The sequence below is a fragment of the Athene cunicularia genome, assembly GCF_003259725.1.
Source record: "Athene cunicularia isolate RWA chromosome 9 unlocalized genomic scaffold, athCun1 chr9_part1, whole genome shotgun sequence".
NCBI classification, from domain to species: domain Eukaryota; kingdom Metazoa; phylum Chordata; class Aves; order Strigiformes; family Strigidae; genus Athene; species Athene cunicularia.
Window position 1 is genome coordinate 20,201,172 of NW_020799110.1, and position 18,059 is coordinate 20,219,230.

At 43.2% G+C, this 18,059-nt stretch overlaps 1 protein-coding gene across 1 annotated transcript in view; it reads left to right on the forward strand.

The window, feature by feature from the left end:
- Positions 1-18,059, forward strand: part of PAX3 (paired box 3) — a 107,073-nt gene that overhangs the window by 28,353 nt on the left and 60,661 nt on the right. The window contains exon 4 of the mRNA XM_026855005.1: positions 386-520. Within this exon, the coding sequence (XP_026710806.1) occupies positions 386-520 (135 nt within the window). The remainder of the gene's footprint in view (positions 1-385; positions 521-18,059) is intronic.

Here is an 18,059-nt window from a genome sequence, read left to right on the forward strand (position 1 = left end):
CCAGGAGCTGGGAAACGGGAGGCGGGGAGCAGCTCCCTGTGCCGGTGGGTTGTTTGCCGGGGCGGGGAGGGGGGAGCACATGGAGCCGGCGCCGTGTTTTTGCGGGTGTCCGTGGGTTTTTCTCATCACCCGCTGCCCGGGTGCAGGAAAAAAAAATACTTGCGGGGCCGCTGTGCCGGCGCTGGAGCGCGGTGCGTGACGGTGCCTTGTGAGAAGTCCCGCGGGGTGGGCAGCGAGCGGCCCTGAAAAGCCCCGACTGGTAGCAGCCGGAGGGGGGGACACAGGGCGGCAGCACTGACGCGGGGCTCGGCTCCCCGGCCTGGCCCAGCCGCTGCGGGGGGCTGCTGGGGACAAGCCCGGTCACAGCTCTGCGCTCCCCCCGAAGTGAGCTCCATCAGCCGCATCCTGCGGAGCAAGTTTGGGAAAGGCGAGGAAGAGGAAGCCGAACTGGAAAGGAAGGAGGTGGAGGAAGGTGACAAGAAGGCCAAGCACAGCATTGACGGCATCCTCAGCGAAAGAGGTAAAGTCCCTTGTCCCTCTGCTTTCCGTGGAGCCCTGCGACTGGCCAGTGTCAGCCCCGGGTGCTGGTGGGTGTCGCTCCCCTTCTCCTGGAGGTCATCCTGGGGCCAGTGCAGCGGGAGGGGTAGGATGAAGAGCTGGCCCCGACGGAGCAGCTGCCCTGTCCCGTTCCCCCACTGGCACAACCGCGCAGTGTGCGGGAATGACACAGAGGTGGGGGCAAAGATGGAGATCGCCACTGGCTTGGCTTTCAATAGCAGGGACGGGGGCCAGGGAGCAGGGAGGGCCGGAGCCGGCTGCGGAGCCCCCGGCACAGCCACGCAGGGCAGCTTTCCCAGCCCAAGCTGAGCAAAAGGCCACAGCAGGGTGGAAGGGGCGCTTGTAGCCAAAGGCTGAGGAGCCTCAAGTCTCTGCAGCCGTGGACAGGGCAGGGACCCGCATGTTTCATTTCTAAAACTGTTGGGAAAAGCTTGTGTTGGTGGCTGGCCAGGGGCTGCGGGGAGGTTGCAATCTGAACAAGGCGGAGACGAAGGGCTGCTGCCGGTCCCGCGGCCGTGCCCGGCTCCCTGGCTGGGCCGGAGCCGAGGGGCAGGCGAGGTCCCGACTGGGCGGCCGGTGCGTGGAAGTGGCTGCCCAGCACATGCACAGGCACTGGAGAAGGCGAGACAAAAGTACCAAATGAGCTGGTCAAACATTTGTACAACTTTTCCAGCTTTTACAAAGAAGGCCTTCTATACACAATCTACACTTGGAGATGAACTTGGAAAACAAAGAGGGGGGAGTCCATTGAAACTCACACTTTGGCTTTGCACAGACAAAGCTTCAGCTAGCAGCAGCTTGATGTGAACAAAAGAAGGCAACCTTTTTATAATTCAAGGAGAAAAGAAGAGAAAACAGCCCCACAAAAGGCTGAGAAAAGACATTATGGGCTTGCAATGAGGGATGAATTATTCAATGAGCCCCTAATAGCTGATGCTCCACGCAGTTTTATGGACTCTCCACTGTGGAAAAAGTAGTTGGCTTTACCTAGAAAATGTTTCTAGCATTTCTAGACATCTAGTGTTGCTGAGTGCCATTCAAGAAGGACAACTGAAACCTGTTTTTAACAGTAGGGTATCTCCTTGTTGTGTAGGTACAAACCTGAAAACACTCCCAAAACTTAGTTTTCAACTCCATTATTAAAGCTTTCAGGGAAGCCTCATCTTCTGCGTGTCTGTCTTTGCGTGGGTGCGTTTAATACAAACACACAGAAGATGCTAACAAAGTAAGAGGTTTTCAAGGCCAGAAAGCACAGGTTGATTGCCCAGTCTAGCTGCCCCTATATGATGAGTCCAGAGTTTCCTCCAGTATCTCCTGAAACAGATGACTGTTCCGAGAGGGATGTGCACCAAAGGAAAAATTGCTAAACTCAGTGTCCTAGTTGTTAAAATAACTATCTTTTCTGCCTTCCTGAATTTCTCAACAGAGGTTAGAAATGGAAGATAGAAAGCCTTGATAATATCCCTGCTTTATGCAACAAAGAATAATTGATAGAGATAGCAAGAAAAGGTACTATTATCAATATAATCCACACCACTACTTCTCTTTGAAACAGTCTTCCTGTTCTTTGACTCTTTAAAGTGGGATTCCTCATCTACCGTGAATTGGTGTCTGGGCACACGGCTGCCACCTTCCAGCCTGGGGGAGCCCTGAGACTCTTCCAGGAAAAGCAGGAGGGCTGGTGGTGGCTCGTTGCAAACAGGGGCTCGCTCGTGCCCCCAGCATGGGTGTATGAGGAGGCTGCGTTCTGCCCTCCAATGTACCCTCTCCTTCACTTCTTGTGGGTGTGAGTGTCCTACTTTGCTTCTGTGAGTTCAATCACTGGCAGAATTGCCCTTGCCTCAATGGGGTAGCACAGCCCTACCCTGTACTTGCGCACGCACACAGGTTTTTGCTGGATGAACGTGGCTGGGCGGTTATGTGCAAACGGCAGCTTGATAATCCTGTCTGTTCTGTGACAGTGCCTGGCAAGGTTTGGCAGTTGGAAGGGGAGCATGCTTTTCCTGCAGCAACGCCTGTCCCCCCTCCCTGACTAGCAAGCTGTTGCTTAATCTTATTACTGGAGTGGCCAAGATGCTGCAGTGAGAAAGAGCTGCTGCTCAAGAAAGGATTTGTTACCATACACATACCTTACAGATAGCATGATACTATAGAGACAACAGACCAGTGAGCTCATTACAAGAAAAAAATAACCTTAAAATAAGTCCAACACTACTTTTTGTATCCGGCCAACAAAAAAAGGTTCTGCTTCAACTCCCATTGCCAGCAGAGGAACTTCAATTTCACTCCATCTATAAAAATCATCAGATCAGATCCTGCTCTCTTACTGAAATAACTGGCAGCACTTCTGAGGATTTTGAAGCTGCGGGATTGTATTTGCCAGAGCCCCCCAGCCTGGCTGTGAGGCCTGGTGGGGCAGAGGGTGCCTGCTGACAACGCTTGGGTGGCTGGCAGTATGTCTGAAGGTTATCTTGGCAGTGCACAGCAAAACCCTTGTGTGGTAGCTCACCGCCGAGTGCTCTCCATGGGTGTGCTCCTCGTTACAGAGTGAAAAAAGTGCAGAGTCTTCTGCAGTATGAGAAATTTTTATAGCTCTCGTCTCAGGGGCTCAAGGTATCCTGGTAGCAGGAGCGCGGGTGTGGGGAGATGCAAGGGAAGGCTGTGAGGTAGTCAGAACGCCAGTCCTGGGGCTGAGCGTGGAGTGAGGAATTGCTCTCCAGCTCAGGAGCCCACAGCTAGTGCTGGACATTTGCTGATGTTGCCTGAAATCTCCTCCTCACTGCAGACATTTGAGTGGCTCGGGGAGAGGCATTTTGTCTGAGGGGAAGGATAGGAATTGTAATTTGAATTGTAGCCAATTCAAGATTTTGGATTTGGGGAGTACTTAGAACAGAGTGGGATTAGAGAGAAGAGAAAATTTTTTTTTTTTTTTTAAATGTGTGCTAGAAACAGGGTATCATGAGGCCTGGAATTTCTCCCATCATGTTAGGTTTAGATAAACTTTCATATGCCCTACTGTGGTTCTGCTTTGGCCTCTCTTCACGGACACTTAAATATGATTCTTGCATGGGCATTTACAGATGCTGTGTGTGCAGCTCGCTTTGCTGTATTTCGACATTTCTGTCTGTGTCATCCTGTACTCTGATTTTGGATATATATTTAAAGAAAACCTTGGTTGTCACACTGCCTATCAGGAAGCTTATAATTCTAGAATACCATATCTGTATTTCTGCATGCATGATACATTTTTCTTAAAGGCATAAGACATAAATAAAGAACATGAGAGAGAAACTTTTGTGCCTTTATATGGCACATCAGGGCATATTTTTAGCATAACCGCTACAGAAGAGGGAGTCACTTGTACCTTTAGTGGGAGTTATGCGTGGCATGGTTTGCTGACTAATCTGATAACTCCCCCCTTCATAAGATAGCTGTTGTTTTCTGGCAGAAACCCGTGGCTTTCAGCCCTCAAACGATGGGGCGTAGAGCTGGTCCTCGGGCCTGCTGCGAGCGGGCGGTGCTGGCTGGGGCTGGGGCTGAGGTGGGGGCCGGGACCCCTCCACCCGCCCTCAAAGGGGGCCTCTGTTCCCGGCCAGAGGAATTGGCCCCGGGGCCCTGTCCTGGCGGATCCTCCCCCAGTCATGCGCACCCGTCCAAAAAGGGCCCTACTCATCCCAAGCCTCTACCCTTGGCTGTACTGAGAGCAATTCAGGCTACAGCAGACTAAATTGCCTCCTTTATTTCCTTCTTACTTTCATCTTGGACCAAACCCTTCCCCCCTCTCCCTCCCCTTCCTCTTTTCTTTTTTTTCTGTGTGCCTGAGGCTCACATTAATACAATTTCGGCACCACCCCTATTTTTGTGTGTGTATGTGGGGAGTTTGAAGGGGGGGGAAAAAAGGACCTTAGCACAAAAGCCCCGCTCAGCAGCTAGAAAGTTCAAGCTGCTGCTGCTGCTTCTCTAGCTGTGTGATGCTTTTCCTGTTTGTGAGTTTTGGGAAACATTTTTGCTTTGTACTGTAATGGAATTAGAGGACAGATGCTGACTGTAAATGGGACACGCGACTACCAGCCCCTAGCTTAAATATTTAGATGCAATGTTACAATTACTGACTTGATGCACAGGCTTTGAAGTGGTGGCACATGATCTAAAGGGTAGCTCAGGCTAGATGGGTTTGCAGATGTTTTGATTAGGGTTGGTCAGTATCATGCAGCCAGTTATTTTTAGGTTGTTAAACTAATAAAGGCAGTTTATTAAGGGACAGGATTAACATGCAGCACCAGATACCAGTTTGAGTCATCCCATTCATTTCTGTGTTGTAGGCAGTTGGGTTAGTGGCCAGAGCATGGGATGAGGCAGATGCTGAGTTAGATTTCAGTTGTGATTTTCTGATGCAAGGCACAGCGTAATTTTGTTCCAGCATCCTATTCCGTCCCAAGGTGCTGTAGTAAGAGGACATACTCGCTGTGTGAAATAATGTGTCTTATGGCTGAGAAGCACGAAGTGTTCCCACACTCAATGTTCCCAGCAAAGATTCACTTATTGAATGAAATGTGATGACTGTGGCTGCAGGCTATCTTCTTGAGTCTGGAATTTCATACAGTACTTTACATATTTGGTCACTAGCAGGTCTAAGAAATCAGCTTGTCGAACTTGAACAAAATTTTGTTTCTGAGGCTCTCAGAGCCAACAGGAAAATAATACTTCATTAGGAAAAAACTCGCCAGTGACTGCAGGATTTGGCTCAAGGCAGATAGTGCTAACAGTATTTTCTGTCTGTCTTTTTCCTCTTTCTTTCCTCATATCTCAGTGTGTGACTGTCCAGTCCTGGACAGAAAAGCCAGGTGCTGCACAAGTGCAAATCGATGTAGGCGATGCCACTCAAACCGAATACGGCTTTGTTTCTTCTGCCTGACCCGTTGTCACTGTGAGGCTCTGGGCCAGGCTCCAAATCATTATTCCGAGCTCATAATAGTAACTGATGACCTCAATGATTAATAATGATCTCACCATCAAGTGAGAGTGCAGTGTCGGTGTCTTCCTCATGCTGAGCATCTTCAGAAAGGTGCTAAATGTTTGTGTTTTGAGTGACTTCAGAGCCGAGCTTGCTGCTCCAGAGATGCTGGGAGCAGCCGATGCCCTCCTGTCTTAAAGGCGAGTTGGTGGACTTTGAGGAGAGTGCTAATTGTCGAGACTAACTGAATGCTAATTGCTTTACATAAGCACTAGTAATACTTCCAGCTGTGGGAAGAAAGGGTGTACCCAGTCTAGCAGCCGTTCTCTGAAGTATACATACATAGATCATATCCCTTTCTTGAAATCATGATTTCATTAATGGGTTTGCATATTTTGCCATCTAAGGGACACTTTCTTCAACTTAAAAAGAGTCTCAGTGGCTATTCAAACAGACTGCTCTGGGCATCCTATTCAGTTTCTCTAACTACATATATCTAGAACAAAGGCAAATGTTATTTTAGCAAATATCAGGATTGCTTCACACACATCAGCTGATTAACTTGAATTTGTACTCAAGTTTGTATCTTACTTGGTTATTCTGAAGATCTTAATAATCTGTTAAAATTCATGCAGCGTCGTTCTGGAAAGGCTGAGGCAAGAAACACAGTCGATTGACTTCAGTGTGGCTAGGACATGCCTTGAAAATGTGATTTTTATCTTTGTCTTTCTGGATTCTCCTACGATTGCAAAATCTTTGACGTCAGTAGGAATTTACCATGGTAGAGATCAGGCTCTTCTTGCAACCAGCTCTGTAATGTGCTGAGCAACTGCAGCTCTGGGGGAAATCCTCAGGTTCAGGATGTAAAATGGGTTTACTGGATCGGGTATCAGACCTCCAGTTCTGCAAACGCTATCATATGCGAGTAGCAGCGAGGAGTCCCACTCAAAGGGCCTATTCATGTGTGTAAAGTTACTCACGTGGGTTGGGGCAGGCAGGAATGGGGCCCAAATTTGTTCTGTTCTGTTAGTAGAAAGTAACAAGAGTGTGACTTTAAACTCGAGTGAAACTGTCTGGGAAAACTCTCATCAAGGTTAAGGATCTTTGGATCTGTGTTTACACAGAGGTAGCAATGGAATCAGCAGGCAGACAGACAGAGGTTTTAACTAGATGAAAAACTAATCAGCAATTAATGCCGAAAGTAAAAGTTGATGCTGATGAAATCCTTAAACCAGATTATTTTCTGGGTCTGATTTTGAATAGTAATTCTCTGTTTTATAAGGCAAAGATGATGCATTTATCTAACACTTGGAGAAGGTTTAGTTTGGTGTTAGATTTACTTATTGATAAGGGTTGGAACAGAGGGAAACCAATAAAGTTGGTAGTGATAAATTATCACGAGTCCCCAGAGCTGTGTAATAAAACTGCATTGGGAAATGAAGCAGAACTACAAAGTGCTCTCTGGTTAATTTGAGAAGAAATTGAGTGAAACGCAAAGCAATAAATCAGAGTAAGCCAGTCAATGTGAATTTCTCCATGTAAATGTCACTTTAAATCCTATGTAACAAACACATGTGGCTAGAGAAAGAACAAAATATTTAAATAAAAAATGCAGGATACTTCCAAGTGTTCCCCAAGTGCCGAGCTCTCTGGCTAATAAAAATGATGTACAGTTACATAATTCACTGCAAGACCTTGTTTAGCATAGTGTGAGCGCAACATTTTACTTTACTTGCCCCGGAGTACTCCTGCCCCATACTGTTAAACTAATTCAGTTTAAATCACTCTGCCTAGAAAAAAAAGGTGAAGTGTAATGAAATTAAAACTCACTGAGGACACATTAGAGTTAAAGTGTGTCATGTGCCGAGATTATTTAGTTAGTGGAGTTTGATGTAATTGTTGACAGGTCATTTATTCATCCTAGTAAATAACGATTCACGAACTATTAAGAATGTGCATATATAACTAGTAAAACAGTAAAAGGCAATTAAGCAGTCAGTTTAATGTCTTATCTTGCTGGTTGCCCTACAGTTGTTTTACAACTAGGAATTAAAATTTGAAAAGGAAGTTTTCAGTGTCCCTGGCCAAATATTGATTAAGTAGTTGTTTGCTGATGCCATTGTGGCACATAAAAAGGCCAGTAGTTCTGCCCCTTGTTGTTCATCTTCCATTGTTGCTGATTCTTAACCTCGGAGATCAAAGGAGGATCATTTCAGTTTATCTGTCTTGGAAAATCCTTCTTTGCTCCTAAACTCGTATGGATTAATGGCCAAATTGTCTTTAATGAGATGTGAAATTTGAATGGAATCCTTATTTTGCATGGTCTTTTGGATGTATGCACTGTATGCTCTTACAGTTTTGTGAGGGATTTTTCTTTAGCATTATTGGATTTGGTTTTGTTTGAATCACTTTATTTTTAGTATACAATGCACTGAAATTTTACTATTATGGCACGTAAAATATGTGGCATTTAACTGAATTTTAATAAAACTAATTTTGTTGCATGTAATCTTTTTGTTGAGTGTAGCCTAAAGGAAAAAAAAAAAAAAGTTGTCTTTGTATACCAAATCACAGAGGAGATAAATGGTCCAGGGCTGCCAGTAAAAGAAAGGGAGTTTGAGAAGCCAGCCAGTTCTCCAGACCGGGTTCTCAGTATAAAGGGGACACAAATGAGCTTGCAGGGTTTCTTTGTGTATCTTCTTCAGTTTTGATTTTATGGACTTCACTTGCATCAGCGAGGACAGTTGTACTGCCTCTCCTCAAAAAGGGGAGAAAGTCGGATCAGCCAGGCTGTGCAGAAAAGCAAGTAAGAGTCCTTGAGAATAATCAGTTCCTTGTTGCATTACAGCAAGCTATACTTATTTCAGAGATAGTACAATATATTCCACCACATCCTCAGTCGAAGAGGCTGTGCAATCTGGATGTGTTATGTGGGGTTGTAATTATGATATGAAGTTTCATCAAAATTGTAGGGTATGTGAGCGTTCGATCCAGGTCCCACTGCTTCCACTGGCATATCTGGACACAGAACTTAAGCTTCAGAAACAGTAGTAAGAAGCCTGGTGAAGCCGGAGAGCCTCTCCTGGTATTGCACTGATTTTTATGTGGGTGAGCCTCCTCTGCTGTAGTGGCTAAACTAGAATTTTTTAAATCAGTGTTTTCTCATTCCCTTTCTTAAATACACTCTGTGTGTGTTTTGTCTGGTTGTCTCTGAACAAAATATCAGTCTGTGCATAATTTACAAGCACTCAGATACTTTAGGAGACATTTTGCTCCACAGTAACAGCTAAAATTATTTGAAAGAATTTTAGGTACAAATTTCCTTCAATTCCATGAACTCGGCTTGTTTGTTTCCATGGAGAGCTGCAATGAGGACAACGATATACATTCTAACTTTTGATTTTTTTTTTTATTTTTTTTAATGGCTATTTGCCTGGATGTAGACTTTCTGCCAAACATGACCAATGTTTATATCATGCACAAGTCCGTATAAGGACCTGTCTTAAGGATTTTTGTATTTAGGATATGCCTCATGTTGGATGTCTGATCCAGAAATGACTATGTAGTAATTTCTTTATCAGATATAATGCCACGTAGATCACTGTGGTTTGAATTGTATGAGGAATAAACTGTCTGCAGCTGACATTTCTGCAAGCAGACAGCTTATTCAGTCCCCGTCAAATCTTATTCACCTTATTTAAATGAGTAGGACTGTTCATGCCAGTATAATCAGGATATACCAGCTCAGAAAAGCAGTAACAACTACAGTTCTTCTGGCAAAACTACTCTCTTCTTTGTTAAAAATGTAACCAATGTACAATCCGTGTGCCCCCCACCAGGCAGTAGCACCAACTTACTCTGTAACCAAATTGGACTTAAAACTGCTTTCTGTCTCTACATCTTTAACTGGCTCAGAGAAAGGTGGAGATGAATATAGACAGGTTTTATAGAAACCAGGCTAAGGGAGCAGCAGGGAATGCTTCCACAGAAAATCCCTTTTTACTGAAGATGGTGTGGCAGGACTTCCTTTTCATTTTGACCTAAGGGATGGTTGTTTGATCTGGTGTGAAGTGCTGAAGGGTTGGAGGGTGAGCCGGGGGGGATCAGTGTCCCAGTGAGGACTCTGACACCTACCCAGCCCCTCCCGGCAGGCTGAGTGGCGAGAAAAAACCTGCACAGAACTAGCTGGAAGTCAGGTTTCCACTGATTTCACGAACCGAAAAATAAGTTGTTTTCAGAAAGGAGATATTTTGACAGAAAAAAGAGAAGTGGCAAATGTTTAACTAAAGAGATGTGAAAATGGAAAGTGAAATACACTATTTTCCGATTTGCACAATGAAATCCTCAAACTATGGATTTTGAAAAAAAAAAATAAAAATCAGGAATTCCATCTACCAAGGTATATATCAGGTTTAATTCCACTGCAACTGGTGGACTGATGCTGATGTGTAAGCAAACGCTGAATTAGATCATCAGTATTTACATGTAAGAAGGGATAGTTTCAAATAACTACCATCCTGCAAATTTAACTTATTTCTGATGTTTCACCAAAGCCAGAAAAGTTGTCTGACTAAGGACTGTTTACACAAGGAGTTTTGTTTTAAGTGAGTAGTCATCAAACCTTTACGGTACAGTATTTTGGAGGGAGGGAGGTTTACAAATTTTTCTGTACATTTTTTTTAGAACATTTAGTGCAGAGAAAGCATTGTAAAACATCTCTTGCTGCCTGTGGCAGCTTTTACATTTCTGGTATATAGCTTAACTACTTTTGTTGCCGCTGTTTGACCAACTGGAAAATAATAAAAGAAACCATTTAAGAATCTGTTTGGAAGATCATACAATAGATGTTGCAGTTAGGAAAAAGCCCTGTGGATTCATCCCTGGTTTAGCACAGTCGATTGGACCTGCTGCCTTGTAAATCAACAGGATCAAGCGAAAACGCTCAAATATTTAGGAACTGTACAGAAAACCACACAAATGCCCGTTGCTTTAACACGCACAATTTGTTTTCCAACAAATACGGTGTTACCTTTTGAAAAACCCTTAAAGCTAACTGCTTGTCCACCTTTTCTGAGGAGCACTGAGCCTGGCACAAACAGCATGCTGCGTGCACCGGGGCAGGTGACTTGGGCCAGTCTGTGCTGAGCTGGTGCCCAGCGGGGGCTCCAGCAGCGAAAAGTATTGCAGGCTCTTGGAATGCTGACTTGTCCTGGTGAAAATGCAAAATGTCTGCATACAGCAGACATTTTCTTTGTCTTTTTATTATTTCCTTCTCTGTCTATGTTTAAAAAGGTTCTTGAGACCAAATTGTACCCTCATTTACATCTGAACAATCCCCTGCTCTCAGCAGGCCCATGAAGATTCCTTAGAGCTGAATTTGACCCTGATATGAAAAGTTAATTACATTGCAGATTTGAGGCAGTTCAAGACTTTATAGCACTAAACATTTATTTTTGTTGTTAAATAAGAGATCTGACATAGCAAGAAGCATAGTTAAAATGTTACAGGCAGAATAAAATAAAAAGAGCTGTTTTAGAGAACTGCACATAAAAATTTTCTAACACATGATTTAGAAAAAAAAAAAGGCAAACAAAACCCCTGGCTGTACTGCAAGAAGCTCCGTAACCAATCTGCTCCATCAGTCTCAGCAGGACGGGAGGCAGAGTGCTGCTTTGCTTGGTCTGATTTCTGGCTCCTCCTTGGCTGAAGGATATCACAAGGGGAGGCATGCTCTGTCCTCCTAAACTGCATTCCTCCCCTCAACCTTTGATCCTAAACAACACAGTAAACGAAATTTTGGGAAAGAAATCAGGAGCTCTAATTCAAATGGTTGTCAAACCCTACACTATGACAGGCATAAAGAGGATTTTTCTCTGAACTCTTACAGGTCACTTGGGCAAGAAAGAACTTAAACCAAGCCAGAATTCAAAGTTACTGTACTTCTGTGTTGGCAGTTGAAAAGATGGAGCGATGGTTGGTGACATAAGTATTTCTCTTAATCTGACATCAGGAACAGACTTGTCAGCCTTGGAAGAGTAAATCAGAGATAAAAATTTAGAGTGAGCATTAAAAGAAACCTAAATACATCTAGAATCTGAATCCTGATAATGGTAGTTATAAATAAAAAATAAAATGCTCCAGAAAAGACTTAGAAGGGAAAAAATATCCTCCAGGTGATCAAAGACTGGAGTATGGACTAATTTGTTTCCAATCTTGGGCATTATCATGCAGAAAAGCCATTCTATTAAATAAATAGACCACCCGGTGCTTATTTTTTGGCCACTGGCTAGCTTGGGGAGGGCATGCAGAATGATGGATTTCCTAGGACAGCAAAGGGGGAACTCCTTTGGATGCACTTTGTTTTCTTGCTATGTTACTCTTCCCACTTTAGCCTCAGGGGTTTGAGAAGTGGCATGCCCTTGGGGTACCTTGGGCCAGTTTTGAAGGGATTCTTTGGTTAAAGGAGCCATTGTGCTTCCCTTGGCATGAGTTGGAAGCAGTGGAGGGCCCTCAGGCTTCAAGTCTGGAAGCAGTAGCTCTAAATTCAGGGCAGCTCCCAGCTTCAGGTGGGAGCTGGTGCTATGCTGTTTTCAACCCCCTGAGCTCCTTGCTCTTCCTTTCTCTTCTGGGAGGCTTAGGAGTACTGCTTCTTTTTTTTTCTTTTATTTTTTTTTAATGTGAAGTTTAAAGCTTCCACAGGACTGTTGTGTTCCCTAGATAGAGATGTTGTGGTCACAGTTATGCTTTGTAGGTGGTGTTTCAGCGCCTGATGACATTCAGCTCTTTGAGTAGATGCTTTAGGTCCCAGTGACTTGGGCTAAATGACTTCTCCCCACTTGCACAGCTGGTGCTGGTTTGCTGCTGAAGTTCCCACAGCTGTGGGAAAGGGGCTGCTGAAGGCATCTTTCCACAGGCTTTAACAGCCTTTTGATGGGCCTGCAGTGAGTGTGGTTTGGCATCTTTAGAGTGGGACAAGGGAGCTTTTTTGAGTACACTTTTTGAGTAGGAAAGAGTGATTTTGGTGACTAATGTGTTTGTAAGTAAGTGATACCCCTAAATACAAACAAACAAGAAAAAGGTGGTCATAGCAAAATTAGTGCTAGAAGAGTTGGGTTTGGTTTGGAAGAGAACTGGTTTGAGTTGGTATAATTTGCTCTGTGTTTCTCAGACTCATTCTCTACGTTGCCTGTGCCTGGAGCCAGCTGAGATGGGACTTCTCAGTCCTCCTCCCCAGTCTGGTCTCTGTCTCTGCTTGGCCATGATCCCCCAGAGCAGGAAGAAACTGTTTCTTGTTTTCTACATTCTCTTTGATTTTTATTTTTTTCCTCCTGTTTCTGTGAATCCTGGTAGTGTGTCCAGTAGAGAAGTGGCTGGAGTGTAAGAGATCTCTCTGTGTTGGCTGCTCCTGTTTGGCTAAATCTTCTCTTTGTATCTTTGAGTGGGGTTTTTTTTGGTTAGACATGGGACCAATGATATTTTCCCCCCTCTATGGTATTTCCAAATGTCTGGAATCCAGAAATCAAAGTGCTGTATAGGTTCAGCTGCTATAGCCCATTTGTTGAAAGTGCAAATCCAGCTGAAATGATTTTTCAGAATGAATGCTTCATGGCTAGAAAGGATTGTAACCTGCCCTTGGAAGAGTCATTGGGCTTCCAGCCTTTGGGGTTGCAGAGCTGGGGAACACTTATTTGTAGAGGGGCCAGGGGGTGCCCTCTGCTCCAGTGGCCCATGGTGTGGAGCACATAACAGAGCTGCTGCGAGCCCTGGCTCAGAGCAGCAGGTGAGTGCATTTTGACGCAGTAGATCAAGACTCAGCATTTGTATTTCTAATACTTTCATTACTCTTGTTTACAGCAAAAGCAGATCAATAACTAGTGTGGTCTGGGGTTAAGTTCATGAATTCAGAGATGTTGTCTCCATTTACATGGAGGCTCTCAGCCACAATGAGTTTACTGGAGTACAGCAAATAATGACATGTACTTTTTGCTGGTTTTTCTGTGTTTCCCATAAATAGCCTGCCATTTCCTCAAATGTGTAATGTAGAAAATCTATCCAATAATATATGCAAATAATCTGGTTCTCAGCAAATATTTGATGCTTGAAATTTATGCGATTGTGACTAGGCATGCAGGTCTTGCACTGTTTTCTCTTCTAGAACTGGATGTTGCTATTGCAATCGCTAAGAATGTATAATAACTTCTGGATAGCTCCTTAAAACATTTTATCTTTTTTTTTTTTTTTCTATGTACTTAATAGAAATATGAACTGAGTAGAAAAAGGAGACAAAAATCATACTTTAAATATTCTTTTGTTGCATATTGCTAGTATTTATAACTTAAAACTGTAGCTTTCAAAATCTTTATGCAAAAGAATGCATTTCAGTGATGGGATTTTGTGTTACACAGACTGATTAGAGATGAACTGTTTTGTTAAATGAAATCTGTACTTACTTTTACCAACATTTTTTCCTGTCAGAGGGAAATAGTCTAATGACTTGGACATAAGGCTATGAGCCAAAAAACTGAGGAGCCAGTTCCAATTGATAGACTGGCTTGAACTTGTCAACAGGACTTAAAAAAAAAAAAAAAAGGTTTTCAGATTTGCAACTGCAGTACGGAAAGATTTGACTTCCAGCGTTGCTGATACAAACAGTTTTTACTGATTTCTAGAGTTTCAAGGAAAATGGCATCGTTAGGCAGTTTTTTAAAGAGAAATATTGTGGGGTTTGTTTTGTGGTGTGGGTTGTGGTTTTTGTTTTTTTTTTTTCCCCCTAACACCACTAATTCCTTTAATTAATAGTGTCAAGCATGTGAGATTTCTCATAAACCTCAAAAAAGCCTATTGAATATAATGGCAAGACTTGCATTGTCTTTAATGAAATTTGGTCATACTCTAAACTAAGAGGTTTTTTTTTTCTCTTTTTTATTTTTTCTTTTTCCCTCCCTCTCCTTTCCTTGAGGGGGAAAAAGTTTTGGGTTTTTTGAGGAAACTGTGGAATTCTAGCATTCCTGGGCATGAGGGGAGAATACTGATTAGAATCAGGCAGAGAGCAAGCAGGTGCTGAGCATGTTCATTGCTTAACCCCCTGCCCTGCTCCTGTATCCCTGCCCTGACCCAGCGCGCAGACCCTGCAAATAACAGCAAGTTGCCAGATGTTGGAGATGTTTTCAGGGAAAGCGATTATTCACCAGGTCTCGTCTAAAACCAGGGAGTTCCTACAATGGTTGTATTTCATGTTTAAATCTGGAGACTATGTCAGGAAAAAATACTGTATTTCTGAGGACGAGAACTGGCTGTTCTGTTGCTAACTGCTGTGTGTCTATGGTATCCGTTTGCAAAAAGTAATACAAAAAAATAACAAGCAGAGTTGATTGCCGGAGGGGGAAAAGCTGTCTATGTTTTCTTTTTTTTTTTTTTTAATGAACAAAAAGGATTTTATGGCTTAGAAACAGTACACCCTAAGGAGAGGTGTGTTTAAAAGTTAGATGCGAAAGCTTTTGTCTGGAGAATAATACGCTTGGTGTAAAGAGTGGCACAATGGAAGTCTTTTCTTCTAGTTATGTATGGGCGAGCATCAGTCAGCCAAGGAAGAACTTCAAAGGCTAAAGTAAAAACTTGCTAGGCTCATTCTTTCCTGACAGGTTTTTCTTGAGGTAAGATGGGGAGAGCTGTTTATGCTGGGAACTGGTGCTCTCCTTTAGCGGAGGAGGCAATAGATCATGTGCAAACCAAGGTGCCCAGGCTGACCTGTCTCTGTCTCCAGTTGATGTGCCTTTTTGGAAGCTGCTAAGCTCTCCCATCTCATGAGTCTCTTATTGCTTATTCATAAAGAGGTCTCAGAAATTCCACTTCTGCCTTGCTGGGAAGGCACCATGCCAGATGGAAGGGGAAGCAGTTTTCTAACCACGTTTCTAGGGAAGATGATCTGTTTCTCTGCCTCCAAAAAATACTCATTATTCATACACTTTAAATTGTCTTTAAGGTGAGAAAATAGCCCCAATGTGTTTTGATATAAGTAGTCCAAGGATATAACTGCTGTGCGCTAAAATAGCCTCCGAACTTCATGTCCGTCAGTATATATGGAAAGTGTCAGGGGTTTGTAGTGGGGATGTTTGTGTCATAGGAAATAGAAACTCTAAGTAGCATCCAGAGAAAGCTCTTCAACATGACCATACATCATCATTTCATTTTGTGAATTTTAAAACCTTTTTTAAGCTAGGAATTTTTTTACAGGATATTAAATACAGCAGTCTAGCACCATTTGCCTAGGTTAAAGATGGATTTAAGCAGCAGTTTTGGTGTTACCTGCAAGGCTGTGTTCTGGAGGCATGCAAAAAAAGAAGTGCTGCTGCTTTAGTGGACTGTGTATGTCACACTGATGTTTGTTAAAGGCAGGGCACAGCAGAGAAACCAGCGGATGTCTAATGGAGAAAGCAGCTCTTCTGATTTTCCAGGACTGCAAAGCAAAACCGTCCATAGCACAGGCCTAAACTACACTGACTCTTGTGCTGATGCCTGCAAGGCTCTTCACTTTCTGGGGAGTGGGCTAGGGAAAGACAGTCATCGTTTGGAATGAAAATACTGCAGCACCTTGGCTCTAATACCTGAGAAGTGCTTGCTTGCACAGGCAAGAGAGCAACCCCTCTGCCAGCCCACGTCCAGGGGTGGTTTGAGAGCACCAGCGAGTGCGGCGTGTGCCACCCTGGAGCCAGTCATACAGCAAAGCTGTGGGAGCAGAGCACCCAGCCACCTTTCTCATGAAGCATGTAGCAATGATCTGAGCGTCAGAGAAGGCTTGGGTAGGCTGTTCTCAAAGCGTGTTTGGTGCTAACCTGTATTTGGACTGTAGTGCTGCAAGAGAAGACCAGTGGTAGTTGTTTGTGTGCTTGCTCTGTGTTCCTATCCTGATTGTCTAGCTGCGCCAGACTTAGAGTTTGAGTCCCTTTCCATGACAGCCCTTGTTCAGTTAGCTATGCATTCGTCAGGGAAGAACCACCAGTAATTGTGAATGAGCTGGCAATAATGTGTTTCAGTAATTCTGTTTCATATTTGTGTTTGAGTTGATGGCTTCAAGAATGGAAAACAAGACTTTGGGATAACATGGGAGATTTTTGTTTGCCTGCTCTGTCTTTTGGCTTGGGCTTGTCATACATACTCAGGCATCCTTGGCTTCAGTCAGGCTGTTTGAAGGAAACAGTTTCTGTGAGGATTAGGTTTAAAATAAATGATTTGCCTACAGCAACAGCAGTGATTTTTGCTAGAAGTGCATTACATGATTTATCTAGACAGTCTATGTCTGTGCACTGCTTTGAAGCCATCAGTGGAAGGTAACTGAGAAGAACTAGCTTAGTTGATTGGCTTAAATTTGCTGTATGAGGGTTTGCACACACATTCAAGAAAACTAAGGAAAATTTCTGTAAGTGGAAAAAGGATGGGTGACAGCTGCATGGATGGTTTGAGGTGAGTTCAGTTTCATTGCTGAGTTTCAGTTAGCAAAGCGAAGGAGTGTTTGTATTCATCAGGGGGCACAGCACAGATACGTGCAGTTGTGGAAAACAGTCATCTGAACAGATGCTACTTTGTAATAAATTTCAAATGTGCAATACCGCAACCTATTCATGCTTTTTCTTTTGGCATAACACAATGCCATCTAATTCTCTGAAAATTAAGTCTGTGAACAATTCGTTACAACTAATTTTATCTTCCATCTTGGGAAAAGGGTGAAAGAATAAATGGGATCTAGAGCTAAAAGTGGGACAGCAGGCTTGGATTTGGTAGAGCTTTGTCAGTGGGATTTTAGTTTTTCAAAAGTAAAGAGGAGCATTTGAGATTCTGATTCTGTTGTGGGCTGACAGCCTTAGTGGGAATTGGATAATAGTCCTTGTTTTGCATCAGCTGTACGGAACTTTAAACATATTTGGGAAATGAGAGAATTTTGTTCCCACTTGCATGGAACGTTTTTAGACTCTTGCAATTCGAATATAACATTTTTGACCGTGATCATGTCTCTGTACTCTCATCTCCAAAGTACTTATTTATTTTTATAAAATAATAAAAAATATGTCCTTTGACTTCCCTAGTGGAAAAGTACTAGATAAGTTCAGGCTATTATTTTAACCTTATTCTTTCTCCTAATTTAAACCACTGTCAATTTGCCAGAGATTGAGACAGGGGAAAGTTGACGACCAGGAGGAATTCTTATTTTGCTGCCACTTTTTATCAGACATTCATCACTCATGGAGTAACTGCTACCAGCACTTGAAGAATAACTCTTTGCAGGTATCAAAATAGAATAAAAACCTGAAAATTTGTCTGAAGGTTTCTGTTACACAACTATTGAGGATGTATTTGGGTCTTTATCTGTCTGCCCTTGGTTGCACAGGGAAGACAGCTGTGTAAAGATCTTAGCGTCAGGTTCAGTACACTTGGATTCAGTCACCATCATCTCCTTTTTTTTTTTTTGTATGTTTCTGTAGTTGCTTTGCATCACTGATTCAAATTTTAGTAAGAAAACAATTTTTAATCTGCTTTTATATGTTAAACCAGC